This window comes from Drosophila suzukii, chromosome 3, assembly GCF_043229965.1.
Source record: "Drosophila suzukii chromosome 3, CBGP_Dsuzu_IsoJpt1.0, whole genome shotgun sequence".
NCBI classification, from domain to species: Eukaryota; Metazoa; Arthropoda; class Insecta; order Diptera; family Drosophilidae; genus Drosophila; species Drosophila suzukii.
Genome location: NC_092082.1, coordinates 20,698,836 through 20,726,800, shown reverse-complemented (window position 1 = coordinate 20,726,800; position 27,965 = coordinate 20,698,836). Strand labels below are relative to the sequence as shown.

The window sequence follows — 27,965 nt, the reverse complement described above, 5'->3', positions numbered from 1 at the left end:
AAAATTCAAATATTGTTTATCCAAGAGTCCGCATTTTACAAATTCCACTTTCGTAACTTGTTTACTTTAATGGAAAATATTCATACATCCAAATTGTTTGTTACATATAGGTATTGAAGTGAATTGAGTTGTGATGGAGACTCACGAAATTATTTGCGAAATGTAACCTTACTAAAACATATTTTAGAAATTGGAAAGAGGTCAATGTCGATATCGTGTCCCAATCAGCATCGGGATGACAATCCACATAGTGACGGAACGCACCGGGAGTGTGCGAGAGGAGATCACTATATATAGCCGCAGAATGAATATCCATTCATCATAGCTCATAATCTCATTGAAATTTATTGGCGGACGTTGAACCTGAAAAATTATATTAATCCAAACAACACTTTTGTTTCTTCAAATTTGTTTATTTTTGTCATCGTTTATTTTGGTTATCTAAAATTATTGGAGAAATAAAATAACAAGAAGTAGGACGTAATACGAAAAACAATTCTTTCTTTAAATACTTAAAATATACAAATTTTAAAAATGTTTTAGACGGCTGATGCTTAGTTTTTTTGCAATACAATTTAATTATTTTAAAATATATACTTGCATTAAATAATCATGTTTAAAACCGGGCAACTGCTTCTGAACCCTTTCGTTGGACATTTTGAAACTGTTTAAAAAAGTCTTTGTTTATAGTATTTTGTCTATTGCTTAGGCTGACTTGGGCATTTGAAGTTATTATTTCAAATACCGGCTGCTGTAAAAATACAATAATGGTTTTATAAAATAACTCAAAGCCACTAATATCCAGGGAGCAGTTGCTTATATGGACACCGACACCATTGCAATATATTTGACATTATTCTGTTTGCTGCAAATGATAAATATTTTAACGATTTAGTTGGTTTAAAAGCGAATACCACATATGCTCCATTTATATAGTACTAATCTAGACGTCTGTATAAGAAGTACTCAGCTAGTGTGTTGTAGGCGTATATAAAACTAGACCGTATCGTAATTTCTTCGAGTGTTCGCAAATATGTATCTATAAAAACCTACAGACATGAGTTCATACATGAGTAACTACAAATTCGTACCGAAAACAATTTAATTCCTTGGGCTGCTCCCAGAAATCGCACTTGGGCAAAGAAAGTTCTGATTCCGAACGCATTCAATTTAAGCTCAGATCACCAAACAACTCAATTCCTCTTGGTCAGTATTTCCGATCTTTTGGGTCAGCAATTCTTAAAATTATATTGTTTCATTTAGCACTTGATTGCAGTCATTTCGGCTCGGCTTAAAGTCTTTCTTCTAACCCTTCACTCAGCCAACATACATCTGAGTATTTTTTCATTTATCTTAAAGTCATTTGCACCATAACCGACATTGTTAGAATATCTATTCGAAACATATTCCATTAATTGAACAATTTGATTTGAGTCTTAGCATTTAAAGAAGCCCTAAGCAGATGATTTTTGAATGTTGAGTTTTGTTTAATTATTTTTTGTTCGGTTCTTGTTCGTTGAACAGGAGTGAACTTCTCTGCGTTAAAAATCAGTTTGAACATTTAAAAAATATTTCTGCTATGGCATTTGGACAGATCAGAAGTGAGTAACTTTTTCCTTTTGCATATTCAGTTTATTAGATTATTCGATGATTTTCGGTGTTCAAATTATAAACTTCATTCAAATAAGTTTAACAAGCCGAGGGAAAATCATGTCAGCTAATCTATTAATGATATTTCATCAACTCTGATAAGAGGGTATGCCTATGTCGCATCATCAATCGCTAAGAAATATGTTATACATATATATAGTTATGTATATATCGAATTATTTATCACTGTTGCTGGTTTGCATTTTGTGTTTGGTGGCCTACTGTGCGCCCTGGATCGCAGCCTCGCCGGATTCCGCCTCAAAAACATCGTCGGATTCCTGGCCCACGTAGTCGATCTCCTCGTCGCCTTCCACCTCATCGTTCTCGTCGTAGTCATCGGGATACTCCCCGAACTCTGAGGATTCACCAAGCGTCCAGGCGTCGTTTTCCACGGAGTTTCGCGGGCTGTAGCTGTTGGCCCCGCTTGTGATGGTCAAATTGTTGGCTGGGCGCAGCACACTGTATGCAGAAAACATGTTTATTAATATTGGATTTAATTTGGAGTTAATGATATTTCAATATTTCTATATGCACATATCGAAATGCAAACAATTTGGATGGATGTGTTATTTCTCGATCTCAGGTGAGTTTTGTTCTAGCGAGTTCTAAGAAAGCTTTTAATTGTTGTCTAGGTGTTAGCTTGGTCTACTGACTGGCTTATGTGTGGTTAGCGGGTTTCGTGGTTAGGTTGGTTAACGGGTGGCATGTTTAATGTGATGTCGGTTAGGCTTTAAACAGGACAAACATTTGTACACTTTGCAAAACCATTTGAGAAATATTAACTAAAAATGTATTATTATATGGTTGGTTAAGTAGGTAGTAGGTTGCAGCAATTTACAAAGTAATGAAGATTTTTCGCCAGAGCAAACGGAGGATTTTGTAATTTTGAAAGATTCGGAAATTGGCCATTGTGGTTTAACAATGGATTGTCTCAGTGGTAGTATGAAAATTTATCGTTTGGACTTTAACACGGGTAAATAAAAATCATTTAAAAAGCACAGAAAGTGGTCTCGTCAACTTGTTGCCAAATTTAAACAGCAATTTAAAGTCAGTTAAGTAAATGCAACAAAGAGCATTTACAAGAATATTAGAATTATCGTTAACTGGTCATTATGAGTTTGTCTTCAAACCTACAATATTTTCATAAAACACCATAATCAATGGTTATTCCACATTTCCAATTTCCCTAATGAGCTACTAATGCAGATTATAGTAGTGATTTCGTCAACTGTTTGCGTTTTTGATTATTTTTATTAAATAAACAAAGGCATAATCAGTTTCGGGAATCCCCTCGTATATGAAGTTAGAATTGATGCGGTTAGTTTTCAATCTTCGAGAGCATTTTATTGGTCGAATTCATTGCTCAGCCAAACAAAATCAAATGAAGCCGCACAAGACAAAGTAACTAACGAACTGACGAACAAACAAATTGGTCGAGACAATTGCACAACGGCGAACAACAACGAAATGATTGATATTAATGCATATAATATTCAACGGTAATACTACGACTGTTTCTTAAAGAATTCTGTATTACATGGGCAAATGATAGCGCACAATCGGCTTCGGGTTGGCTGTCACTATTATATATTTGTTTCTAGTTGTCGTTGCTTTGGAAAATCGTATTTTCTGTGGATACTATGCACGATAGATCCGCTCTCAAAATGATCGTTGTTCGATTCGATTTGGGGATTGTATCTGGCACTAGGATCGGATCCTAGTGATACAATCTGCTGCTGCCGCTGCTGCTTGCACCGTGTTAGATCGTGTGGCATGTTTTCGTAGTGGAAAGTATTTGGTTTTTTAATTTGGTTTCGTGGAAAGATAGTCAACTGAATGTTTTGGTGTAGGTAGATGGCTCAGAAATCGGTAACTAGCACACCATCCGTTGGTCATAACTGTCCACGGCGATAGTGGGAGCGCGATGGCCTACCGATTGTTATTGCATTGTTTTCGTGGTGTTGATTGGTAGTGGTGGTGTTGTGTGTTGGGGTGTACAGAAATTAAAAGAGAAGAAATCAATTAGCAAAATCATAAGTACAGAATGCTGGATCATTTACGACATAGTTCCTACTCATCCGAATATACTGAGCGGTGTTACGTTACAAATTCAATACTGAGCTCGTTTTGGGCCACTACTTAAGTTCAGTTATGAGAAATTATAAGTTTCAACTAGGAGTGAGTCATGAGAGATAGTTGGATTACATCTAAAATATTTGTCTATGTCCAGAACGCACCTTTACCTCTAGCCGCGATATTACCCACAACCTTAAGCTAATAAAAGAACCAAAATAAAGGTTACAAATCAAATGCACACAATTAAAAGTATGTTTTAAATAACTATACAATAGTGTATCGAAAAAAGAGACCTACTCAGTAAAATATCGTTCCTAAAGTTTAGACTTAAAGCTAATTAGCTAATATTGTTTATACCACAATATACTATATAAGGCCTAAATAACACTAGTTTACAGGGAAGAGGTTAAGCCTTAAAGCCGCATTTTATAGAAAATTGTTATGATGCCTGTACACGCTATTGTCACTTTAAAATTTTGCAAAAAATCGTTCTTCAGATATTCGCGAAAAATATGTTTTCTTAATGTTGTATTGTACTTGTACTTTTAGTTAGTGCTATTTGCCAAACGGTTGCACAATTGAATTTTGAGATATACGCTCTTTATTACAAAAATGCCAGAAATACATGATTTTATCGAATATCACAAGAACGGTTCTTTAAAAAATTTTTTCAGTGACACCACCATGAGCATGGAGCTTAAATTATCCTAGAAAATGCGATTTGCACGCTGAATTCGAAAACCAGTTTATTTTTTGTAAGCTAGTGTAATGTGTGTTTAACACTGCTATAAATGATAAAAAGACTATTTGGCTAAGTACAGATTTAAATTCATTAGTGTATACCTTCTAAATGAATTCTTCAATGGAAAAGATTCTCAATCTGTCAAGAAGTTTAAGAGTTTAGAGTTTAAGAAGTTCAGATTTCAATCTAATTAAACATTTATGTTGTTTCTTGAAGAAAGTATTTTAAACGATTTATAAAAATATATCTACATCTATAAACACGGGGTTAAACACATTAAAAGTTACCTAAACAGATCTATCTATTAAAAGGGTATGGACAACTAATGACCATGTAATTTACCTCTCGAAGGGCATTTCATCGACCTCATCGTTGATCTGTCGCTGAGCTTCGCTTTGTGCACGTCGCGCTTCTTCCTTCTTGCGGCGATCTTCGGCGGCGGCTTTCATGGGATCATAGGTGGATCGACGCTTCCACATGGCCATTTCAGCCTCCTTTTGTTTGTTAACTGAAAGAAATGCCAATTAATTGCTAGCAAATCTCTTCGAGGTTGAATCAAACAAAAAAGATTTCCCACCTGAGGCATCGCGACGCATTGCTGACGAGTTTCGTGAACCCGGATTCCCGCCACCCAGCGAGGTAGTACTGGTGTTCATCGCGGAGGCAGCGCTGCGCACACTCCGGTTACTGGCCCTCGTGCCCTCACCGCGACTCAAACCCATGGAGGAGGCACTGGGACTTCGTTTCATTTGATCTGCCGGCTTTAGCGTGCTCTTGGCATCGTTTTTGCGCAGAAAATTGTTAGACTGCGCCGACTTGTACTTGGAGATGTCCAGATATTTGGGTTGCACGCGCTGTTCCCTCGGATTGGAGTTGACACCAGCACTTGCGGTTTGGAGCAGCTGCTTTTTAGCATTGGCCAAGGAACTGGGCACCTGTTGCGCCAGCCGACTGAGGCTTGTTTCTCTGGGCATGGACTGCCGGGTATTTCGGTTGCCGGATCCAGGAGCTACCCTCGGAGCACTCTTGATTCCTCGACGCGGCATTTCAGGGGTATTGGGACAGGCCGCAACACCAGCTCCACTTTGTGCCAGGCTCAGTTTTCCCGCTGGTGCTGAGGTGGGTTTGGCCGGAGCCTGTGATCCGGCCACCCTTTGTTTGCTCCTTTCGATCCGCATCAGCAGAGCCTTGTTCATGCGTGTATTGCTCAGCGGCACGGAGCCTTGGCTCTCGTGGTTCTCCTCGCCCTCCTCCTCCTCGTTGCTGGAGTAGTAAGCCCCGGTGGTGCCCATTTCATCCTCATCGTTTATATAATACTGCAACTCGTTGTCGTAGTCGCTGTAGGCCTGCTCGAAGTTATTGCTGCTGGCGGATTTCTTCAGCTGCTGCTGGTGAACGGTGCTCAGGGCGTGGGCGTGGCGGGCAGCGGGCGGTGTGTAGAGGTTCTGGAAATTGGGACGCGCCTGACGCACAGGATGCTGTCCCTGCTGCTGCTGGAAGCTACTCGATCGACGCAGCGGCGACAATGGGGCAGCAGCTGGCTCAACCTGCTCCACTTCCTGGCCAGGATCGTACTCGAGGGAGTTCTTGCGGCGACGCAATTGCTTCAGAAGATACTCGCCGCTGGTGAGCAACTGCAGCTGCGCCTCGTTGATGCTGCTGGTCATGAGAGCCCGGTGAAGCGGAGATCGTCTATAGCCGCCGCCTGCTCCTGCGCCCATTCCCGACTCCAGGCTATGCTGCGGACTACTCTGAGCTGGCGATTTAACAGAGCTCCTACGGGACAGCGACTGCTGCAGGTTACTAATGGCCGCAGCTGTATGCTCCAAGTAGGCATCCGTTGGTGGACGCGAGCGACTGGCACTGCGCGCACGTCCCAGCGTGTGCAGCGGCGAGGGAATCTTGCTGGGACTCTTGGGGGGCTTGTAGCCCGGCTCCACCACTTGCCCACCATTGCCTCCGCCGCCATGGCTGCACAACGCCGGATCGCTGGCGTAGTCACAGTCGCCCAGCAGGCGGTACCGCTCCGCCAGACTGCGATTGAGCTTGGCTGCCGCTGCGTACTGGCGCTGCTGTTGGTTGTATAGACTCAGGCTGTCATCCGTCAAAGAATCGCCGCCCGTATCCGAGCAGTTGTAGCTCCGGGTCATCAGTTGCTAAAAGTAGAAGATACCAATATAAGGAGATGAATTTATTTCAATTAAAATAATCAGTGATGGTCAATGGAATGTAAAGCACATCTAATTTCATTTTAAATTTATTTACTTTGTATTAAAAATTGTGAAAACAAAGTTTTACCAATCTTCTCATAAGCCCATAAAAGTGTGCTGTACTTCTGTCATTGCTTGGTCATGGGTTTGAGTCTAAGATAGTTGTCTGTTTACTTTGTGTAAATTTTACTGCAAATGTAGCTTGACATTGTAAAATGTATTAATTTTGTCTAAAATTGGTAGTAACCAAAAAATAAAGATTATAAAATAGGAAATTCCTAAAAATTAAATTGTAAATTAAATAAATTAACTAAAAAGATGTTTTAGCTTCTATAAAAATGAACGCCCAAACAAATGGGTATTGCAACATGTTTTTGCAATAGCCCTATTTAACCAATTCCAAATAAAGACCAATTTAAAAAATAATCCTAACACTGGGAAAGGTTGGATCTATCAATCAATATAATTATCTTTGAGAACAATAACATTAATTAATATGACAATCTCAGATTTGCAGTGTGCCTATAAAAATGATCACTAACTGACTGTGATGAATCATCAAATTAGCAATCTAATCTTCACTTGTTAGTTTGAGCTTTGCAAATATGGTGAGGCAATTGTTAACCTAAGTTTAATCCAAAACTATTAAGAGCTTGTATAATAATATTTGTTTAAATGAATTGGGTTATAAAACGCTATTTTGAATGTGATCCTCAAAGATTCTAATGGTGACTCACTGACTCCCAAGCTAGCCAGACAAGATTTGAATATTCAAATGGGGTTTTTCCATAAAATCATTTATCAAATACCGTTGGTCAACCGGTTACCATAAGCCAACTCACCTGTGCCTGCGCTTGTGCCTGCTGCTGTTGCTTCCGACGATTGGCGCTCGTGCCACTCACATCCTGCGCCAAGCTCCTGGCTCGGGCGTTCCGTGCCCACTCCTGAATCCAGTCCTGCTTGGTCTGCGCCGTCTGCAGGAGGGCGGCCTCCGAGCTCTGTGTGGGCGTGGTGGGCGTCTCCGGCAACTGGTGCTGCTGATTGGTGCTAGTGGTGAACACATTCAGGCGGTACTCGGCCTTCTGGCGATCGGTGGCCGATCCGGACAGGGCCTGCGTGTGCCTCAGTTTAGCCTCATTGCTCACATACTCGGAGCTGTCGATCTGAGAGGTGGACAAGCTGTGCGAGTGGCGGGTGAGCTTGGGATGGGTGTCCAGGGCCCGCTGCTTGGCCAGCACTCCACTGGTGGTCACACTGGTGAAGCAGCCCATGTCCGCAGCCGGCGAAGGAGGAGTGGGTGGCGACAGGGGAACCTGCTGACGCAGCACGCGACTCTTTAGTTGATCCAGATAGGCACCTGCAGAAAAGTAAGCCATACATGTTTATATTATAAGTTATTTATAAAGCAGGTCTTAGCCAAGACTCATCAATAAGTTTCCCCACCTGTGGAGCTCCTCTGGGCTGGCAGTTGCTGTGGTAGCTGCTCCTGCAGTGGCGTCTCATGGTAGTAGTTCACCTCCAGCACATTGCTGCCCCTGTTCGACTTCACTGGCAACTGTTTGGGTCGCTGCTTGGCACCTTTTCCATTCCTATCGATGTTCATGAGATCCTTCTGCTCCTCCGTATAGTTATCCCCGTCCAGGGTGTAGGTACCTGCCTCGCTGACAGCATCGTTCTCGGCCAGTGGTTTGCAGTCCGCTAGAGGCGGCTGTGGACACATCATCTCCACCTGGCGCAGTGCCAGCTGCATGGCGGTGGAGCGGGGTGTGAACTGATGGGCCGTACGATTGGCCACCAGATTAGAGGTTCCCTTGGTAGCCGCCGGCGGAGGTGGCAGCTTAGATCGACTGGTGGGCCTGGGCGCAGGTGCAGCACTTGGTTCGGGCGCATTGGCAGAGCTCCTCGGCGACCAACTGTGTCGCTTCGAGGCGTCTCTCACCCGCGAGGCACTGCGTTCCCGCACCCGCATCTTCACCTGCACCGGAGGAGCCTGCTCGCTACTGGGCGTGGCCGCTGTGACGGAGGACATATCGTCCGCCATACTGCTGCCCGCATCCAAGCTGCTCCTCTGCGACTGCCGTCCGCTGGTCGAGGTGGCCGTCGTGGTATCCTTGTCCGTCTCCAGCTTGGACATGGAAGCACCGCGCTTGTGGCGACTCTGGATGCGCTCCATCATGTTCTTGTAGCGCGCCGCCTGAGCCGCCGAATCGTTCTCCGAGGCATCGAAATGATCAATGGTGAAGGCCAGCGATGCTTTCGTGGTGGCATTCGACTCGCTCGAGTTCTCCTCTTCATCGGCGGCGGGTTTGTGGTTGGAGTGGCTTCTGCTGTTGCTGTTGCCGGGCGGAGTGCCATGTTGCTGGTTCGCTCTGCTCTGTGCCGCCGCTGCAATGGAACAGAAAAGAAGCGAACAGACACACAATTAAATTAGCATTTATTTACAGTTATTATTACCTATTATTACTTTTATTATTAGCGTTTAAGCGGTGAAAACGAAACTAAGCTGCTGGCGTAAATTAATCTGAACTCAACTGATCGCAACTGAAGTGGCAAGCAGACGAGAAAAGATGTGGAAGAGGTGCAACAAAATGTAGGAATGCAGGAGCGGTTCTCATTTGGTGTGGTTAAATTAAAACTATATTTTATAAAACCATTTAAGTAATTTACGAAGGCAGCATTCTAACATATAAAATTTTGTTAACTATAAAAAACTATAAGTTTATAATAAAACTTAGACATAACAATTTGTTTCGTTCATTAATAAATTACGATAGATAATTACAAAATATCTAAATTTGGGAAAACTATTATCATAAGATGATGTAAAACAAATATGGATATATCCAATTTATTTAAAAAAGCCCTTAAATTAAAGCCCCACAAGTTAGGCAACCTAGTAACATCAGTGATCTTGATGTTTATCTTCAAGACAGAGGTAACAGACAGAGATTAAAATACTTATAAACTTAACATTCTTCCAAATATAAAAATATTCGGATTACTATGGAAAGTTATACATTTCTTAATAGATCCATAGATCCAAGCCTGTGAAAAATATGAGTATTAACTTGTTAGTCAAATATGGATCGATCCAACTAATTAAAACAAACATCTGCCTAATTTAGCAAACACCTTAAACTCTTTTATGTCATTCATATTTAAACCCCAAGAATATTAGGCAACCAAGTAACATCTGGGATCTGGTTGTTCCAGCCACAAGACAAATAAGGAAACACGTAATCAAGCTGCATCCCGGATGACAACACCGAGATATAGCTTTCCACCAAGTTCGACCTGTTCAAGGGCCCTGAAACGCCCACCTGCAACCCGGGGAGATCCCTCACCGCTTCCGCAAACAATTTCTATACGTTTCCGCGACCGAAGCAGGGAAAAAAGAAAATCAAACAATTTGCTTTCAGCTCTGCCACGCGAAGTGGCACAAGCACCAGCACAAGCGCATACGGTAGAGAGGTGGGAGACCATCTAGGGGGCCGCCTCTCAGAATCGTGATCTATGGATGGGTAGCTTCTACACGTACTCTCTATAAGGCGGTCGGCTGCCCGGCAAGTGAAGGTTAGAGTTCGGTGATTTCGGTCAATTGCAGGTTTTTTCTCTGCCAGTGGATGGGGGTGTTCCACGGGGCAGACCCACATTGCTTTTACGCTCTGCCAAACTTTGCTGGCCGCGGAACTTCCGTTTCGTTAGCCATGAAAATATATTTCAAACACCATATCCACATTTACCATAGATTTCACAGCCTTTTTTAAACAAGTTTTTGGTCACGAACCAAAATATATATTATTTGGCTAACCATTATGCAGATGTGCAATTAAATAAGGAGTCAAGGTGATACTGTTGTTAAACTTTTATAAGTATTGTTTTGCATCTTGTTCATCGCTGCAGAAAATTGCAGTACTTAAGTTAAAGATATATTCATGGCTATCAGAAAAGTTTTCACATTAAAGCTTAAAGATCATTTTGATTGGCACAAATTAACTTGTTACCGTAATTGTACCCCTAACAAGATTCTCAGATATCAACCTCAGTTGTAGCTGCTTCATCGGAATCATAAAGGGAAATGTTGTGCATTGTTCTTTGTTTATATTTCTTCTTAGTTCCGGTATTTATGATTCTTTACTTGACACAGTCAACGTATTAGAAAATGTTGTTTACCAATTTGAGTGCTAAAACTTCTTTTAAAAAACTTTCTTTCTTTAAATGTTCCAATGTGTGTTAAAGAAAATGTAGTTCATCTATTAGAAATATGAATAGTCTAGCTAAGAATGATGGACTACAATTGCATTTATTTGTCATTAAGTCATAAAGCAATTTAATCCACTGTTAATATTTAATAGAGCATAGAAGGTTGCAAACCTCATATTATGCACTAACGGATTTTGAAATTCCTAAGACTTCCAGATCTTAACAGTAAGCAAAGCATTTGTTTAGTTTTCTAACTAAAGATAAGAAAACTGGCCTAAAAGAGTGAAAAAATGCTAAGGATGTTCCAGTTTGGCTTGAAACTAGAACGACATTACTCGCTTGTTGGATCACAAAATTTGCAATCTAATTTGGCAGGAAATACAGTCCCCTCCATAGAGCGGAGCAATCGCCGATAGACAATAGACCGCAATAGGTAACGACTAACGGTAATTACGCTGCCCACTGTGCATGGCCATAAAATGTCTTCTATCGAGTTATCGTTGGGCACCGTGCCCCTGCCTTTTTCCACCATCCAGTTTTCTATGGGCCAACAATTGAAAACTGTTGGCACAACACACAAATGTCGGGTATTATTGCCATTATTATTACTATTGGCCATTGCCGTAGACCGTATGTCGAGTAGTAGTGCTAGAGCTCGTTTAAAAGTCTTTTGTTTGGTTTTATTTGGCTTTATTTGGTAGCCGTTGTGCAGTCGCTTTTACTTTTCGCAATAAATAAAACAAAATATATATTACTTTTGCCTTTTTTTGTCGGTCAGCTAGCTTCTATTGTAGTTGTTTTGGGAAAGTCGAGCAGAGGAAATTGTGACCGCCTGCTGATTTTGGATCATTTGCTTTTCACTCGCCGCAGTTCCGAGGGGTAGCCAAATTTCGGTTAGCAAATGTGCAGTCTACGATAATGGTAATCGAGCGAATGCAAAACGGAAATCGATAACCAAATCTCTCACGCTACCAATTGGTTTCGCTAATTGCATTTTGGGCTTACGTCATCGCCGATCAATCAGACATACTACATTTTTATGTTTTTCGGTGTGGGGTCTTTGGTTCCACTTCGAATTCGTTGCCTTTCGAGGGGGTTGAGTTCTCACATTTAAATAAATGCTATTAACAATTTATTTATATTTTTTTCTGCTCGGCGACACCAGAGAAAGCCATCGGTGATCATCATCATCTGTCATCGGCGAATGAGGTCATCGACTGGCGGCCATTTGTTGCGCCTTGTTATCGGCGATTGTTTGGCTTTTACGGGGTATTTTAATAATATATACTTGAGATATTGTGGTGCTCGAGTTGAAGAAGAAAATTGTTGGGAAGTAGTTCAATACGATTTCATATTTTTTATGTTTTGCCAAGGAACAATCATAAGTATTTGAAGTCCATTAGATCATGACCATATTTAATGGACGGACGGGCAGAAAAGTGTTTATCAAAGTGGTTGAGTTGGAACCATATTTAAACTTCTATAAATCATAGATAATATGAACATGCCCCAATTTTCTATTTAAAATTTGCTGACACATCAGGCTAATTATAATTTAAGACAAAAATACAACATTTTTAAAATATTTTAACTTGACAATATATATTAAAGTGCCTACAAATTTAATAACACAACTAATTAAGCATGCCCAAATGGTTATCAATTTGGGAACAAGGCCAAAACCAAGAGATTTGTTCTGAATCTGTTTGATTCTTGGGTGTTTGCCAAGAATTAATGCCTCAAAATTATTTGGATTGGAATGTGCAAAAGTGAGACGTAATGAAAATACACACGTAATAGAAAAATGGGTTCTATAAGGAAAGTAGCACGTGACCAGAGTTTAAATGTTTTGAACTATGTACGTTATGTACATAAATCAATATTTAGAATTTTAAGATGTATATAAGCTATAATTCAAAGCAAATTAGAAACCAATGTGAAAGCAACCAATTTGATGCAAAACGAACTACACTTTGAAATAGGTCACTTTCAAAAACCTTCGTTATCCCAATCCCCAAACTCTGTCAAGAAATGACATAATACCTTATTTGCAGAGTGGTTTCACACTTCGACTCTCATTGTCAACGGTACTTGAATAAAAACCTAAATTCCCAGGTACCCATTCCCCTCGATTACCCCTTGTTCAAGTGCTACGATTTGTTTTTCATAAATCTCCCATTTCGCAATGTTTATCAGCTTTGGTTTTTTTTGAAACGCTTGCCAAATCTTACACAATTATGACAGTCACCGTCATTATCTCACACATTTTCATTCCTTGCACGCAACAAAATAAAAAATTCAAAAAGTGAAACAGATTTGCGACTGAGTATCTGGATGTGGAAGTGGATGACTCAGCCAACAGCTGCGGGCGTTGATCGATCGGAGGTTACTGCGATCCGACACAGGCTACTTTTTCTGAATGCCAGGCTGGCCAATATTAGCCAGAATTATTTAATTAAAAACAAAGGAATGCAAGCACTCATGTGCGCAAATCGCTTAATGAAAACGTAAACAGAACTCAGACATTCAAACTGTTTAATATTCGTTAAAATATGTTTTTGGGTAGTGTATTTTTATACGATCTACGTAAGTTGTTTACCTTAAAAGCTTAAACGCTGCATTGTCTGAAAATTGGCATTCAAAGCAATAATATTCATAACACCTTTAGTCTTTATGAAACACGGCCGTGAAATATTTACTACAAGTTTTTTCCCTGTTCAATTTTAAATTTGGATAAAAGCCAAATCCTCATTCACAATTTTCGTTCAAAGTATTGAACACATGTAACATATGTTTGATTGCAACACTTGAAAACAAACATAACGAAAAATAAGAATATCGAATAAATCAATCAATGTTTGGTATTTGTCAGCACCCAACTGAAGATAAATGTATAGCTTAAATTAATCCTTGTATTCTCCAATTAAGATTTTTATTTGCTTCTATAATTAGGTATTCCTAATACCCCGTAGTTAAAGTTTCATTATGCAACTCAACGAAGGCAATGTAAAACCAGCACATGTTCCAAATAAACACTTTTTATTTAATTTCAAAAGTGATTATGCCTAGTCAGGGCTTAAAAATAGTTCTTAATGGGATCGTAAATGAATGGTTTTAATAAAAAATATTAAAAGATCACAAAAAATATATTTGAAATCAGTATTTCCGGAATTTCCAAAAGAAAACTTGACAACTTCTTAGTTTGGAGTCGTAGGGCCATAAATAAGAAGACAACACAAGCTGATGTCACTGGCTGCTTTCGCGGGCTATTGATCCCGTTCCACTTTCTCGAAACCAGAATCGAGAACTTGCTTTTCAACCCAACTCGGCCCACTGTGCCAATCTGAACAGCAACATAACCGAGGTGTGTTTGAGGGTGTGTGTTTCGGTGTGTTTGTGAGTGCCAGGCATGACTATTGCAATAAAAATTTGCGCTTAGTCGTGGCCGAAGACTCGCACAAAATAACTTCATTAAAAATTCAAATTAACAGAGAAAAAGGCAAGAAGCAAAGGCAAGCCGCAACCTGGAACAACAAAAGCCGGAGCAACAACACCATGGTTAAATTAGCCATCAATTGTCGCCGGGTTTGCGGTTGCTGCTGTATCGCTTACTTATACAGTCGATATTCTGTAACATAAGCTTTAGACATTTCAAATTAAGTACTATTTTTTACAATAAGAAGGCAATGTAAAACAGCCTTTACATTTGTCTTTTAATAGATATTTAGCTAGTCATAAATACTGGTTTTGTTAGGAAACCCCAGATGAATTTACCTTGTCATTATCAACTTATGTATGATTTTTGAAAAAACCCAGAAGGTATGTAAAATGAAATTATAAATTTTATAATACTATTTCTAAAATTCTTTTGAGATATGCGACCTCACTTTTAAATTCGATAAACAAGCATAACTTTTAACAGATTCGTCTATATAGAGTATATCAGTAAAGCATTTCCTGATTTCTAACCACAAGTTCAGCCTATAAAAGTTTTACTTAAGAGCCTAAACTGTACTTTTCCGTATGTCTCACCTTTCTCGGCCGGCGATGGTGGCGGCTTGCCAAGGCAGAACTTGCCGCAGGACTCATCGATGGCAGCACCGAGGCCCACGAAGCCGGGATTCATGGGGTTCCTGAGCTGCACGTGGCGGGGCGAGGGTATGGGCGAGTTGGCCGACATCGTACCATCCGGACTGTCCATGATTTCGGCGATTTTCTTGATGTTTTCCGGCGTTGTGTCTGCCTTTTCGCGACCATCGCTGCTGTTGCCATCTTCGTCGCCATACTGTGTGCGGCTGATGGACAAATTGTCGCGGCCCTTGACTTTGGATGAATCAGCAGCTGCAGGGGCCGCCACGCCCCCCACAGCTGATTGGGGGGCGGTGACGGCTGCTGTTGTTGCTGCTGCTTCCACTGCGCCAGCTGATGTCGCCGCTGCTGCCGAAGTTGTGGTGTCGTTTGCGTATGATGTCATTTTAAGCCTTGGCTGGTTATAAATTTTGCAACAAATCGGAATTTATTGTTGGTTCAGAAGGTACGCCTATTTTCGCAGCTTTTCTTTGCCTACTTAGCTAATTAATTAGCTAGGCATTTCCACGATTTTCCGGCCTTCGTTGCGTGCTGTCTACTGGCTTGCCACTACTATGCTTTCCACATCCTGCTGCGTTTTAATGTCGTTTTGTGCGTAAAGTGAATTCCAGTGGGTTGCTTTTTACCTGACAAACGGAGGTGTGAAAAGGGCATTAGCTGCGGTCGAAGTAATAGTGGTCAAGTTGCTGATAAGGTTGCTATTTAAAAAAGTCCTATAATTTCTATTCTGAAAATAGATTTTTTATAACTTCCTTAGAATTAGAATTTGGTAGATTGCAAAATAAACGAATAGTTATTAACTTGACAACTCTTCAAAGGTTAAAATTTTCTTGTTTTCTATAGGTTTGTTTTTATTGCTTTTTATGGATTTTTACATCTTTCGGTAAAACTATTACCGGAAACACAACACACTATTAATTTGACCGCAGCTGTAGTTTGAAGAACTGAAAACCCCTTTTGGTTTTTCGGTTTAAGGATGCGTGATCACGCCCCAAACGAAAACGGAAACACTGAGACACGTTGAATAGGTAAATGACCAAAGAATTTCCAATTGTGCGACGTGAGTTTTCCGATTGGACACTTGGAAAACCGTTCGGGCATTTCCACATGCGTAAAAATAGCCGAAAGCAGAAAGGCAGATTCTTGGCTGCCTTTTCAAGGTTGCTTTTGTTGTGCTCGAGAACCTAATCGGATATTTTATTTTTACATTGAACACTTTTGGAGGCACACGCACAGACACACGCACACAAAGGCGCAGACTTTTGCGGCCAGCACATACACACTTTCAAGGGCAGGGTCGGTCCAATTGGACTTCTCGCTGGCATTTCCCTTTCGATTTTCACTTGTTCAGCGGCTTTATTTTCCGTTGTTCCTTCTGCATTTGATAATGAACTTTTCTTTATCTTTGTCTCGATTTTCCGACCCGCGACACGCGCTCGTTTTTTCAGACCAACGGTTACTCACGGGCAATTCAGTCAGAATGAGCGTCGCAGGTGTGCGTGAGCTGTTGGCCTGGCCAAAAGTGACGCGAGAGAGGGAGAGAGAGCCAGCGAGCACGCGACAACAATACAATGGAGAGCGCTCAGCAGTGTTGCTATTGGTAGCCAAAGTGGCTACAGCTCAGTGTAGCTATTAAATAGCTATATTTTCATTAAGAGGTTGATCGTAATTTGCAAACCAAGTTAATTTTTTGTAGAAGCTTAAAGAAATAAAAGCAATAAGACCTGGAAAATAATGCCTTGGCCTTCATAGTTTTGGAATAATTTACCTTGAATTTTTTTTGTAACTTAAAAATTGCTAGCCAATCTTTATTTACTGTTATAAACTTTAAATTTAGTGCTTTAAAATGTTCAAAAATTGTTCAACATTTATAAAAAGAATTGGGATTTTCGAAGATGGAAAATAGCCAGACTTGCCTTAAAAAAAGCTTAGCTGGCAGCACTGCAACAAAGTGTTTGCTTTCGGAGAGAGAAAGAAGGAGAGTAAGCAAACAGCTGGGAGTTGTCGAGCATTTCAGGGTTGTCGTGTTGCCTCTGGACTGTGAACTTTTCTTTTTAAAAAGCATAATAATTCAATGCCAACACAAAAACAAATACAGATGGCTATCTTTGTTAAACTAAGCATTCAATTATGTACTAAACAAGGCTACTGGGGAAAAATCTTTGAATCAAAGACAAAACTACCGTAAGCTGGCAGCCCTCTCTCTATTTATCTCTCTCTTCACTCTTTTTGGCTCTCCGCATTGATTGTTTTGGCCTGGCCAGAAGCTAATTAACCCGTTGAATAACACAGAACAGACCAGAAACAAACACAAATCAGATAATTCGACGAACGAATCGCTTTCTGCAGATTCACGCTTCACTGGGCACAAATATCCGCAGGCAGTGCACTCGACAGGTGGCCTTCAACTGGCGACGCCAAACGCTATTTTTAAAACGAACACTTGCGATCACTCTCGATTTTCGCGCGAACAGGTGAACTAACTTCAGTTCCCGTTGAAATGGGTAATTCTAATTCACCGAATGAAGGATTTATAAGACTGGACAATTGTCAAGTGGCCGAAACAAAAACAATTGCCGCGCAAATGATAACAAGAGAGAGGGAGAGAACATTTTCCTCCCTCTCTCTTCCTGTATTGTATTGGCATTTACTGCCCCACCAAATTTTTTTCTCGCCCCCTTCCAATTGGTGCACTTGTTTCGCGTACGCTTTTCACAGCTTATTTTTCACTTTTCACCATTTCAACAGCACTATTTTTGGCTCGATGAGCTGTACTTTATATTCACACAATCATTTGATTTTATGGGGGGTTATTTACTTGCTGGGCGAAGCAAAAAAAACAGCGCCTGGAATTGCAAACTTTTTCGTTTGTTGTGCCGTTGTTGTTGCTTGAGAACTCCGGATTTTTAGTATTTATCTACTGAAAGATGAAATAATTGAATACTAAATGTATCGATAAGCGGTATGTTATCGGTGTTTAGACAACTTTTGCTGGGATTTGCAGTATTTATATACCATTTTAATACTTCGTTCTATTTCGAATAAAAGGTGATTTTAATTTGAAATGTAATTCCATTAAACTATTATATTATCAATATATTATTAGCATTATCATTAATGAGCAACCTACATTAGTTTCCCAATTTTCTTACTTTTTTTTCAATTAGACTCAGCATAAAAAGTAATTTAACCGTGGACATAGGGCTGCTGAAAAGTAACGTAATTTACATTTTAAATATTTATAATAAAAGTAGGGGACTCAAAGGTTCTAAGAGTTGCAATAAAATAGATAGAAACGGGAATACAGCAATGATATCAAAAATTTAGAAACTAAACAAAACATTCACACTTGGATTCATTCAGTTGATTCTAGAAAATTAAACTAAATCATTTAAAAAAAAAACGTTCCGCGTTCGGAAAATAAATCCACCAAACTTCTCTATTAATTAGGTCTGAAGTTATCAATAGATTACAAAACATGTTGATAACCAATTGCAGGAATAGGTTACTTTTTGCCCTCCAGCAAAAATAAATAAGTTTTCAAACGAATGAATTGGCATTTTCCAGTACTGTAGTTATAAGTTTTAAAATTGCATTTATTCAGAAATACAATAATAGTTGTATAGGTATGTTAGCTATGCATGTGTATATGGTTGGAGGGCACAAAGCCAATCTTTATCTTTCTGTCTCCCCAGGGAGCTTACAAAACTAATAAAAAACGAACGAACGCAAACTTTCAGACTGCGATGCTTACTTGGCTGATGGTTAGCATACGTGAATGCGGTAGCGGTTATATATACGTATATATAAATATAGATCTGTTTGCTTATAAATCGGTCCGCCAACTGTTTACAAAATGATAAGTAACTGGGAAAGTAAAGAAAATACGGAATACTCGGGGAATGCATCGATGCGTGGGCTCTTTAGCGCCCGTTCCAATGGCCCACGTGCCCGTTTTCAAAGGCCAGGTTGAGCCTAGGGTGAGGAAGTGGCCTGGCTGCCTGCACTGACTGCTTTGCAGGATCATCCTCGAAGTACAGGCACTGCCGCACAAAATCAAGGAAAAGAATCTGCGCCTGGCTGGCGGCCGCGGGCAATGCCTCCAGATTGGCGTCGCTGCAGAGTCCTTGGACCAGCTGCTCGCAAATCCTTGTATTGGTGTCCACATCGAACAGTGGTACGCCAAAACTAACGTCCAGCAGGGTCCACTCCTCAGTGGCGTCCTCCTCTTCCTCCACCGATGGAGAAATCTCCTCCAGTGCCATCGGTATCTCCACCGAACTCTGCGACACTAGATCCGATCGACTGCTGCACTTGGCCAGTTCGCTGGCCAGCACTTGACTGCAATCTGGAGAGGTAAACTCATTCGCGGGACCATGTTCCGGCGTGGTTGCAAAGTGGTTCTCATCGGGGCTCTTGAGTTGAAAGCTTGTCACCTCGTTACTTGGCACATGGTTCGGTTTGCTGGGCGCTGCGATCGATGAGCGTTTCTGGCGCTGAGCCGGCTTCAATCGCACCTGCAGCTCATAATCTTCGCAGCCGAGATCCGGCACTCCAGTGTTCAGGAATGTAATGTAGCCGCATTGCTGGCGCAGGTCCAAAAGGTTGGCCAGTTTGCGCACGGCTCGATGGGCGGCCCACTTGACATGGCGTGTGTCCGCCGGTTGGAACGGAAAGGACTCATAGTGAAGCATGCCGGCTGTGCGGATTCCATAGCCCTGGAGCAGCACACAACCGTTCTTGAGCTGATCGTTCAGGTTGCGGAAATTCTCAGAGTTCAGCACGTACGAATCGGAGTGCAGGATGTTTACCAGCAGTTTGCCGTAGCCCAGGAATAATCGTGGCAAGGTTTTTAGAACAGTTCCCCGGCAGAGCAGCAAACTGGGCGGTCCATAGCCTAAGTATAGAGAATATTTAGTAAAATAACTTGTATAATAAAAAGTAATTTTAATAGCCCATACCTGTGATATGATTGTAGAATAGCTTGCTCCACATGGGCGCCACATCGGAGCTACGTAGGAATTGGCCAAAGTAGGGAATGCTAAATGTGTTACTTAGTGCCGCCGTCAACGGCGAGGCGGCTATGATAAACTTGTACTTCTTCTCCAGAACGCGATCTCTTGTCTGCCTGTCCAAACCTTCCAGACACTCAAGTCGCAGCAGATCCAGACCACCCGGCAGCAAATGCCGAAGTGAGCAAATGGTGGAACGTAGAATTACGGCATGTGCAAAATAGCGCGAGACATCGCCCTCGCCCTCTGCGTCCAGGAGCGAAACCTGCTCCAGCTCGGCCAGAAAACTGTCCAAGCTTTCCTCGCATAACTTGCCCACCTCGAACATGGTCACCGCGTGGTTTTTCAAGCCCGGCGAAAGGTTTCCCATCATCAGGAAGGCGGTGAGCGTGGAGTCGAAGAGGAAGCCCACCCTCTTACCACTTTTTGGCAGAGGAGCTGCTGAGATCGCAGGCGCAGGAGCAGGCTGCTTTGTGGTAGTCAAGTCCTCTGTTTCCAGCTCGGAGCTCAACTCCTGTTCATCGCTGTTGTTCATCCTTTCCGGGGGTGTGGTATTCAGATTGGCAAAGCTAAAGTCACTGGTGTTACCATCCGAGGATAGATAGCCTATCGAACTGCTGTCCTTATCCTTGTCCTTGGGCGTCTTTGGAGACTTGGGGCTCTGGTCGAATTCGAAGCTGTTGCTTGCATGTAGGTTGTAATTCAGCGGCGTGATCTGTGGCGTTTCGGGCATCTGCTCCTGGTTATATCCCTCCCAGCTGCTATGATTTGGCTGATTCAGATAGTCTTGCTTGCGGTGGGCAAAACCCAGCCGGCAGATGAAGGAAATGGCCTGCTTAACGCTGTCCAGTTCTAGTTGCAGCATATGCGCCAGCTCGGAAATGGTCATGTGTTCATCCGCACTGACAAAAATCTTGTATAGCAGATTCTCGAAGTAATCCCCACTCACGCGGTTCATCACAAAGTTGCGCAACGGTGGAATAGATATCCTATCCTCCCCGCTGATGGGCACATCCAAATAGATCAGTCCCTTCCTGTACAGACTGTGCACCACCTCGTGGTCGCATTTGCCAGCAGGTTGGGCTCCAAAATCGATGAGGTCATCTAACAGGCCCCTCTCGGAGGGCGTTAGATACCGGATGTCCGCTTCCAGGACATAGCCAATGTCCAATCGCCACCAGGGCTCGATGTGTATGCGCACGGGAAAGCGTGGCAGGAAGTCCAACGGATTGGGCCGCGAGCCGAAGATCAAAGAGCGTGGCGTGTGGGTTTTCAGATCGCTGATCAGGGCCAGGTACTCGTTGCGGCCAATTCCCAGAACGCGCAGGCAGTCGGCTGCCGTAAAGTTGGGCAATGTGTCATAGCTTTTATCGCTCCGGAGGAGCTGACCCAATACATCCAGATAGTAGTTAAAGGGCGTGACCCTCAAGCCCTTGGTGACGATATCAGCCAGGTGATAGGGAAATGCACCCAAGCCATTGATGCTTTTCTGGACCAACAGCTCGTAGTATCGTTGTTCCCGGCGGAACACCTTGGCGGCCAGGTTGCCCCGAAATCTTAGCTGGTTCTTCAAACTGTAGTTAAAGACAAATTTCTCGTAATCGCGCTGATTGTTGTGCAGAACGGATCGCAGGTGCACGGGTAATAATTCCCAGGTGACATTCCCACGCACGCACTGCTGCAATTGGTTCTGGCAATTGTTCCCGGGCGTGGATGCACTGCCGCCGCCGCTGGCCAAATCCTCTTGCTCCGTCATCACGGTACTCGGATTAGGTCCTCCTGCTGGGCGGATTAACTCATTTCAAGGCCTCCGGCTGCGGAATCCAGTATTTTTCTCCTGCGTTTTATTTTTCTTTTTTTCTTGTTATCGGATAACGATAGATCCGATAGCAGGAGGTTATTTGTTTTTTAAGTTGACAGCTGATAAAAACCGCGGGCGTTTTGCAGTACTGGTCGCCGTTAAACTATCGATATATGGGTATCAAGTCATCGATGTATAAATAAAAAATGTAACAAAAAAGTGTTTCTGTTTAAATAGTTTTTTTTTGACCATTGAACGCAAGTCATTAATAAAAATTGGAAACTTAAATGTTTTCTGATTTTTATTGTATTTTATTAACGTTGTTTACAAACTATTGATTGAATTTCGAAGTATATCACACATTCTGGAACCCTTACTTGGGGACATGGTTAGGTCTTCAATTCATTACTCGTTTAATATTTAGGTTTTCAATACGCCGACTAAACTGTCAACTCATAAAACAAAAATATATAACATTTTTTATGTCATTCCTTCAAGTGGTTGACAACCAAGCGAAAAAGCTTGTCACTTGATTAAATCATTTCTCTCTATGAAAGAAATGTATGTAAGAGGCAGAAGGAAGTGTTTCTGACGATCCAAGTTTGAAAAAAAGGAAATCGCCATAAAACCGGGGTCAAAGTCGATTGGGGAACAAAATAACGTCACAATTATGGCTTTTTCTCTTAAGCAAAGGGTGATTTTTCTGTTTAAGAGGTAAGCTGCATTTAAAATAAGAATAAGTGTGTTCATTTGTTTTAAATGTAACAACCTTACAAACAAGGACAAGTTCCCTAAAAACAAAGACAGAATTGTATTTCAAAAACCGTCTTTGGACATATTTTTTTTAGAGATTTTGTCAAATTTCTTTGGAATAAGAAAATATTGAAAGAAATCGAAAATGAATACCGTCAAATCTTTGTCTGGGCTCTAGAAAATTAGAATTCCGACCAACCAAGAAGACTAGAACCGTCATTCACAACGCAAAGGTTAATGAAATATCGGTGTAAAAACATAATTTTTACCAAACTAATTCTTGTAAAGAACATTTGATCAGCAACTGATTGACTCGCAGCATATAATCCTCTAAGTATATAAAATCCTAAAAAAATAATATGTAAAATAACCACTTCTAAGTAACATCATAGTACTCAGGTGAAAAACACTTTCAGTTGTTCAGAGTTCACTCAAACAGATTGCTGTCAATACATGCTTTCAAATTGATTAGTCAACAACAGGTTGCGATGAAATATTGTTGAAAAACACAAGGAATGCATTGCAACTTATTCTTGGGATAATTAATTTAATTAGTTAAAATATGCCGAGCCGCCATTAATAATGACGACCTTATCTGTATTAAAAAGACTTGGAAGCATATTGATTATTTTTAATATTACTTGGTCTAAACTTTGGCGCAGATTTAAGCTACATTTTTTGCATAATGTGCAAAGTTCAGTTATTTTAAAATTACAACCGCAATATATCGATAGACGCCGCGATACCTTCTCCAGCGCTGCCCAACACTGCCTAGAGCGCATTTCGCACACTGGCCGCTGATGATTTTCAATATTGCTTTGCCACTGCGTTTTTGAAAAACACTTGCGTTCTTAAGTTAAAATTGTCAAATCGTAGTGATGAATCGTTGAGTTATATATGATAGATATCGTATCGTAGGGAAGTGGGCGTTCAGAGCTCTATGCGCGGCCAGTAGAGGCAGCGGCAGAGGCAAGACAGCGGCAGAGCAGCGGCAACTTGAGAATTTAAGGTCACAGCGACACAAAAAAGGGACATCAACATCGATTTTTTTGCACCCTTTTTTTTTGCGCGTGGGGCACAATACCATTCGAGAAACAAAGAACGGGGCGGCGGCGGTGGGGGCGTGAAGTACGGAGATTTCAGCGAAGATGAGCGGAGGCGGCGGCGGCGAGGAGGAGCAGCATCTGCCAGGTGTTTCCAGGTGAATGGCTTGTTCTACTTGAATTGTGGCATTCTAATGATCCTTTTCTTTCCAACAGTGCATCGGGATCTGCAGCTGGAACGGCGGGCGGTCGTGCCACGCCCGAAATGAAGCGTTCGGCGGTGCGCAGCCTGATCCAGCGATACTTCCACCAACTGCAATCCGGCTGCGGGAACGCCCACTGCAGCAATGCCAATTGCGCCTCCAGCGGCAAGGTGGCGCCCATGACGCCCAACGAGGTGGCCGCCCGGGCCCTGCAGCTCTTCTCACAGGATGCACAGCTCTGCGAGCCATCCACATCGGCGGCCAGCAGGTGGGAATCCTTCACCTACAAGTGGGTTGTGCCAAGTCGAAATCAACCTGTAGTTTTGGTTAGGTAGTTGCAGAAGAAGCCATTAGGATTCATAAAATAAGACGGATTTGTCAAAATGTAAAGATGTAACCTAGTTCAAAAAAGTTTCTCGTAATGTAACCCTTTAATTTTGTACAATTATAACAATTAAGCACTTATTTGTAACCCTCAATAGTTGACTATCAATGCTCACACTGAATTGCATATAACATGTACCAAGATTGATAAGCAATTTTCCTAAGATTTGGCTCTATTGACTTGTTACAACCCACTGAGCCCTGACAGATCCACTAACCCTTCTTTCAGTCCTCAGGACGTGGACATGCTGTCGCCCAACGACAGCAGTAGCAGCAGCAGCGGCAGCTCGACGAGCACCATTACCTCCGCCAGCACCACCACCACAACCAGCAGACAGTCGCAGAGTACGCCAGCTGCCGTTGTAGTGGCGGTTGCCAGCTCAAATCCTGACCAGAGTACGCCGCAGCTGGACCTCGGCGGCGTTGAGCCCTCCTCCGGCGACTCGGAACCTTGTACACCCACCCTGCCGCCGGTTCAGAGCCTGGATGCCAACGGCCTGATGGCTCTCTACGAGCAGTGTAGGGCAGCGGACAGTTACGATAGGATTTGCCATGCCATCGGCGATGTATTCTCCAGTGTGGATAGACTGAGCAAAAGCTTCATACGCAGCGCAGAACCAGCAGCTTCCAGTAGTCTCCAGGAGCTGCTGGCCAATCCACCGGAGGCTTTAAACAAGGAGCAACTACGAACTTTAGAAGGTGAACACGACAAAGACGAGGACAGTACACAGCAGGTGGAAGAAGGGGAGGCAACCGACGACGGAGAAGCAATCGCTTGTGCAGGACCAGAAGCTGAAACGGAGGCGGAGCCCGAAGAAGAGGACGAAGACGTGCCAATGGCCCAACCCACAGAGACAACTGCGGAGGACGATCCGCCCCAAAGCAGCGACACGCAGGTGGATTTACCTGGGTTGCGCCGTGTGCAGCGACTCCTATTCGGCTGCCAAACGCGTGCCATCACGGACAAGCTGACCAGCAGCGTTATCCAACTGGCGGAATGGGTGCACTACATGCGCCCCGATTGGGAGAAGGTCATCCATTGCCTGGTCATCTGCTTCGACCTGGCCACCAATAGTGAGTTCTCAGATGTAAGTCTGTATAGGTTTTTTGATTTACAAATTATCTTTTCCGTAGCCAACAACAGCGTGGTAGACATGGACTATCTAGACAGGGTGCTTCCGAAGCTGTGTCATGCGGCAGCGTCCATGCCAGTGCCGGCACAGGCGCGTCTGGCCAGGATCTGGGCGGCCCATTGCTCGGATCAGCTGCAGGCGTTGGTAGCCGCCTGCCAGCAGCAGATTACATTACAGGTACTCCTGGACGAAGAATCCATGCGCGAAAATGGGTCCATTATCAGCGTGACCAAAGTTTTAAAGGTAATTCACATATACTTTTAAGAGCTTTGTGCTCAACTTATTGGTCGTTCTCCTTATACAGATCGTTTTTTACGCCAACATCTTGGCTAGCGAACTGGAGCGACCCTCTTGCCGGGTGCCGCTGGAGGATCGGACGGAAACGGCGGCCACCTCGGCATCCGGCAGTGGAATAGTGGAGGACGACCTGTTCGCCTACAACTCAGTGCTCCAGCCGCACATGCCGAAGTTCGCAGAGGATCAGTTGGAAAAGGCGCTGCAGGTGTCGGCCATAGATTGCCGCAGACCATTGGTGCCACTGGAGGAATTCTACAACGAGGCGCTTAGTGAGAACATCCAGATGCACCACGACTACCTCTCCTACAAGACTCTGGCCATGGAGAGCGAGATAGGCTCCGGACAAACAAACTATTTTTCGTTCATGCTGTACGCCTTTATCCTCACGCCGGCAACGAAAGTAGATGCTTTGTACTACGACAGCCGGATGAGGATGTACAGCGAACGATACACCTCGCTCTACTCAATGCTCAACAACTTCGGCCAGGAAGGGCAGGACGGCACTCCCCGCCCGGATCTTAAGCTGACGGTGCGCAGGGACCAACTCATCAACGATGCGCTCATCGGGGTTTGTACTTATATATCCGTTCATTGATACCTAACATAATCATTGGTGTTCCAGCTGGAACTGGTGGCCATGAGCAATCCCAAGGATCTCAAGAAGCAGTTGGTGGTGGAGTTCGTCGGAGAACAGGGCATCGATGAAGGTGGCGTATCCAAAGAGTTCTTCCAGCTGATCGTGGAGGAGATTTTCAATCCAGCATTTGGAATGTTTATACAGCAGGAGGAGACCAACAATATGTGGTATGGAATTAATTGGGTTTACCGGGTATCGAGCACAACTAAAAATTAAACTTTACCCCCACTTCCAGGTTCAATGCCACACCCTTTGAGAACGGAGCTCAGTTCACTCTGATAGGAATAATTATCGGCCTGGCGATATATAACAACGTGATCCTGGCCGTTAACTTCCCCATGGTGGTCTACCGCAAGCTAATGGGCTATTGCGGCACTTTTGCGGATCTCAACGACTGGAGTCCTGCGCTGTACAAAAGTCTGAAGTCCATGGTGGACTACCAGGGCCAGGACATGGAAGAGGTGTTCGACCAGACCTTCAAGATCAGCTACAGCAACGTGTTCGGCGAATTGGTGGAACACGAACTGGTGCCGAATGGCAAGGAGGTGCTGGTTGGACAGCACAACAAGCAGCTGTTTGTTAACCTGTACAGTGACTTCCTTCTGAATACGAATATTCAGCAGCAGTTCAATGCCTTCCGCAAGGGCTTCGAAATGGTCACGGATGAGTCGCCCTTGAAGCTGCTCTTCCGACCCGAGGAGATCGAGATGCTGGTCTGTGGTAGCCGGGTGAGTTGCTGCATTTAGTAATTGCAAGATTTGTCTTAATTAATAAAAATCCTTTGCAGGAGTTCGACTTTGTGGAACTTGAGAACTCAACGGAGTACGAGGGCGGCTACACAGACGAGACTCAGATCATCCAGGATTTCTGGAGCATTGTGCATGCGATGCCCAACGAATCAAAACGGAAGCTGCTCGAATTCACGACGGGATCGGCGCGTGTTCCGGTGGGCGGGCTGAAGTGCCTGCGGCTGCTGATCACGCGACACGGTCCGGACAGCGACCGGCTGCCTACCTCGCACACCTGCTTCAACGTCCTCCTACTGCCCGAGTACAGTAGCCGCGAGAAGTTGGAGGAGCGCCTGATGAAGGCCATTAACTACTCGAAGGGTTTCGGCATGCTGTAGGTCGGCCGGCCGCTCTCTCACCAAGTCCAAGTCCAAACTCCAAGTCCAAGTCTGTCATCGGAACTGACCCACCTCTCTGGGATGAAGAAGGATAAGATTTTTATGGGTTTGAGTTCGTTTTGGGTTCTGCCATTTATTTTTGATACGACCTGTTCAATGAGACAATATACATGCGAAATATATCTGCTCAATTTATGGTGCGATGGCTAGCGAGCAGACCGAACGGACACGCGATTTTGTTTTCCTTTGTCGCCCAGTTAAATGTAAATACACACCACATACCGCATTATGTGCATTCACCTTTGTAACACCCACATTTAAATCGGAACGCGCTGAATATTTTCCTAAATAAATTTAATGTTGTGCGCCGAAAGAATTGCGATTTAGTTATTATGGGGAGTTTGGCTATATTCTTGATTGGATTGGTTCATGTAAGTTTTGAATAATGTACGAAAATGGATCCGCCAGTTTGATCGAAATTTTATTTGTTTTTTGTTGTGCAAACTTTAAGCAAAATGCATTAAATAATTGGTTTTATAGGAACAATACATTTAAAAGTTGAAACAAATTAATTTTTTTTTAAGTCCTTTGGTTATAACTTTTTTT

The 27,965-nt window shown here is 42.9% G+C and overlaps 3 protein-coding genes across 6 annotated transcripts; 1 reads left to right on the top strand and 2 right to left on the bottom strand.

Annotated features, from left to right (window-relative positions):
• Positions 1-392: 392 nt before the first annotated feature.
• Positions 393-17,922, bottom strand: LOC108015895 (streptococcal hemagglutinin). 4 transcript variants are annotated; one of them, XR_010654158.2, is made up of 8 exons: positions 17,789-17,922; positions 14,914-15,596; positions 8,122-9,063; positions 7,521-8,035; positions 5,046-6,624; positions 4,811-4,976; positions 3,188-3,579; positions 1,888-2,109 (listed from the first exon to the last, which is right to left on the bottom strand). XR_010654158.2 is itself a non-coding variant. In XM_036816171.3 (8 exons), exons 2-8 carry the CDS (start codon positions 15,353-15,355, stop codon positions 2,014-2,016), a joined length of 3,777 nt encoding a protein of 1,258 aa, XP_036672066.3. In that variant the 5' UTR covers positions 15,356-15,596; positions 17,789-17,922; the 3' UTR covers positions 1,888-2,013. The 4 variants fall into 4 exon arrangements, 3 of the variants coding, with proteins under 3 accessions (XP_036672063.3, XP_036672064.3, XP_036672066.3); XM_036816171.3 differs by lacking the exon at positions 3,188-3,579 and adding an exon at positions 3,888-3,924; XM_036816168.3 differs by lacking the exon at positions 3,188-3,579 and having other exon boundaries at positions 393-2,109.
• A 615-nt stretch (positions 17,923-18,537) lies between these two features.
• Positions 18,538-21,880, bottom strand: LOC108007029 (protein FAM91A1). Its single transcript, XM_017070635.4, has 2 exons — positions 19,932-21,880; positions 18,538-19,867 (listed from the first exon to the last, which is right to left on the bottom strand). The coding sequence occupies exons 1-2, from the start codon at positions 21,736-21,738 to the stop codon at positions 18,894-18,896; spliced, it is 2,781 nt and encodes a 926-aa protein (XP_016926124.4). The 5' UTR covers positions 21,739-21,880; the 3' UTR covers positions 18,538-18,893.
• A 1,438-nt stretch (positions 21,881-23,318) lies between these two features.
• Positions 23,319-27,735, top strand: Ube3a (ubiquitin protein ligase E3A). Its single transcript, XM_036815446.3, has 8 exons — positions 23,319-23,737; positions 23,796-24,050; positions 24,396-25,240; positions 25,301-25,542; positions 25,604-26,164; positions 26,219-26,400; positions 26,469-26,961; positions 27,021-27,735. The coding sequence occupies exons 1-8, from the start codon at positions 23,685-23,687 to the stop codon at positions 27,357-27,359; spliced, it is 2,970 nt and encodes a 989-aa protein (XP_036671341.3). The 5' UTR covers positions 23,319-23,684; the 3' UTR covers positions 27,360-27,735.
• Positions 27,736-27,965: the final 230 nt, after the last annotated feature.

Excerpts from the sequence above, each read along its gene's own strand:
- LOC108015895 (XM_036816168.3), bottom strand. The coding sequence starts at position 15,355 with ATGACATCATACGCAAACGACACCACAACTTCGGCAGCAGCGGCGACA. Across the intron at positions 9,064-14,913 it reads ACCATCGCCGGCCGAGAAAG|CGGCGGCACAGAGCAGAGCG; the intron begins GTGAGACATACG and ends GTTCCATTGCAG. Across the intron at positions 6,625-7,520 it reads AGGCACAAGCGCAGGCACAG|CAACTGATGACCCGGAGCTA; the intron begins GTGAGTTGGCTT and ends TTCTACTTTTAG.
- LOC108007029 (XM_017070635.4), bottom strand. The coding sequence starts at position 21,738 with ATGACGGAGCAAGAGGATTTGGCCAGCGGCGGCGGCAGTGCATCCACG. Across the intron at positions 19,868-19,931 it reads ATTCTACAATCATATCACAG|GCTATGGACCGCCCAGTTTG; the intron begins GTATGGGCTATT and ends CTCTATACTTAG.
- Ube3a (XM_036815446.3), top strand. The coding sequence starts at position 23,685 with ATGAGCGGAGGCGGCGGCGGCGAGGAGGAGCAGCATCTGCCAGGTGTT. Across the intron at positions 24,051-24,395 it reads TCCACATCGGCGGCCAGCAG|TCCTCAGGACGTGGACATGC; the intron begins GTGGGAATCCTT and ends CCCTTCTTTCAG. Across the intron at positions 26,165-26,218 it reads TCAACGATGCGCTCATCGGG|CTGGAACTGGTGGCCATGAG; the intron begins GTTTGTACTTAT and ends TTGGTGTTCCAG.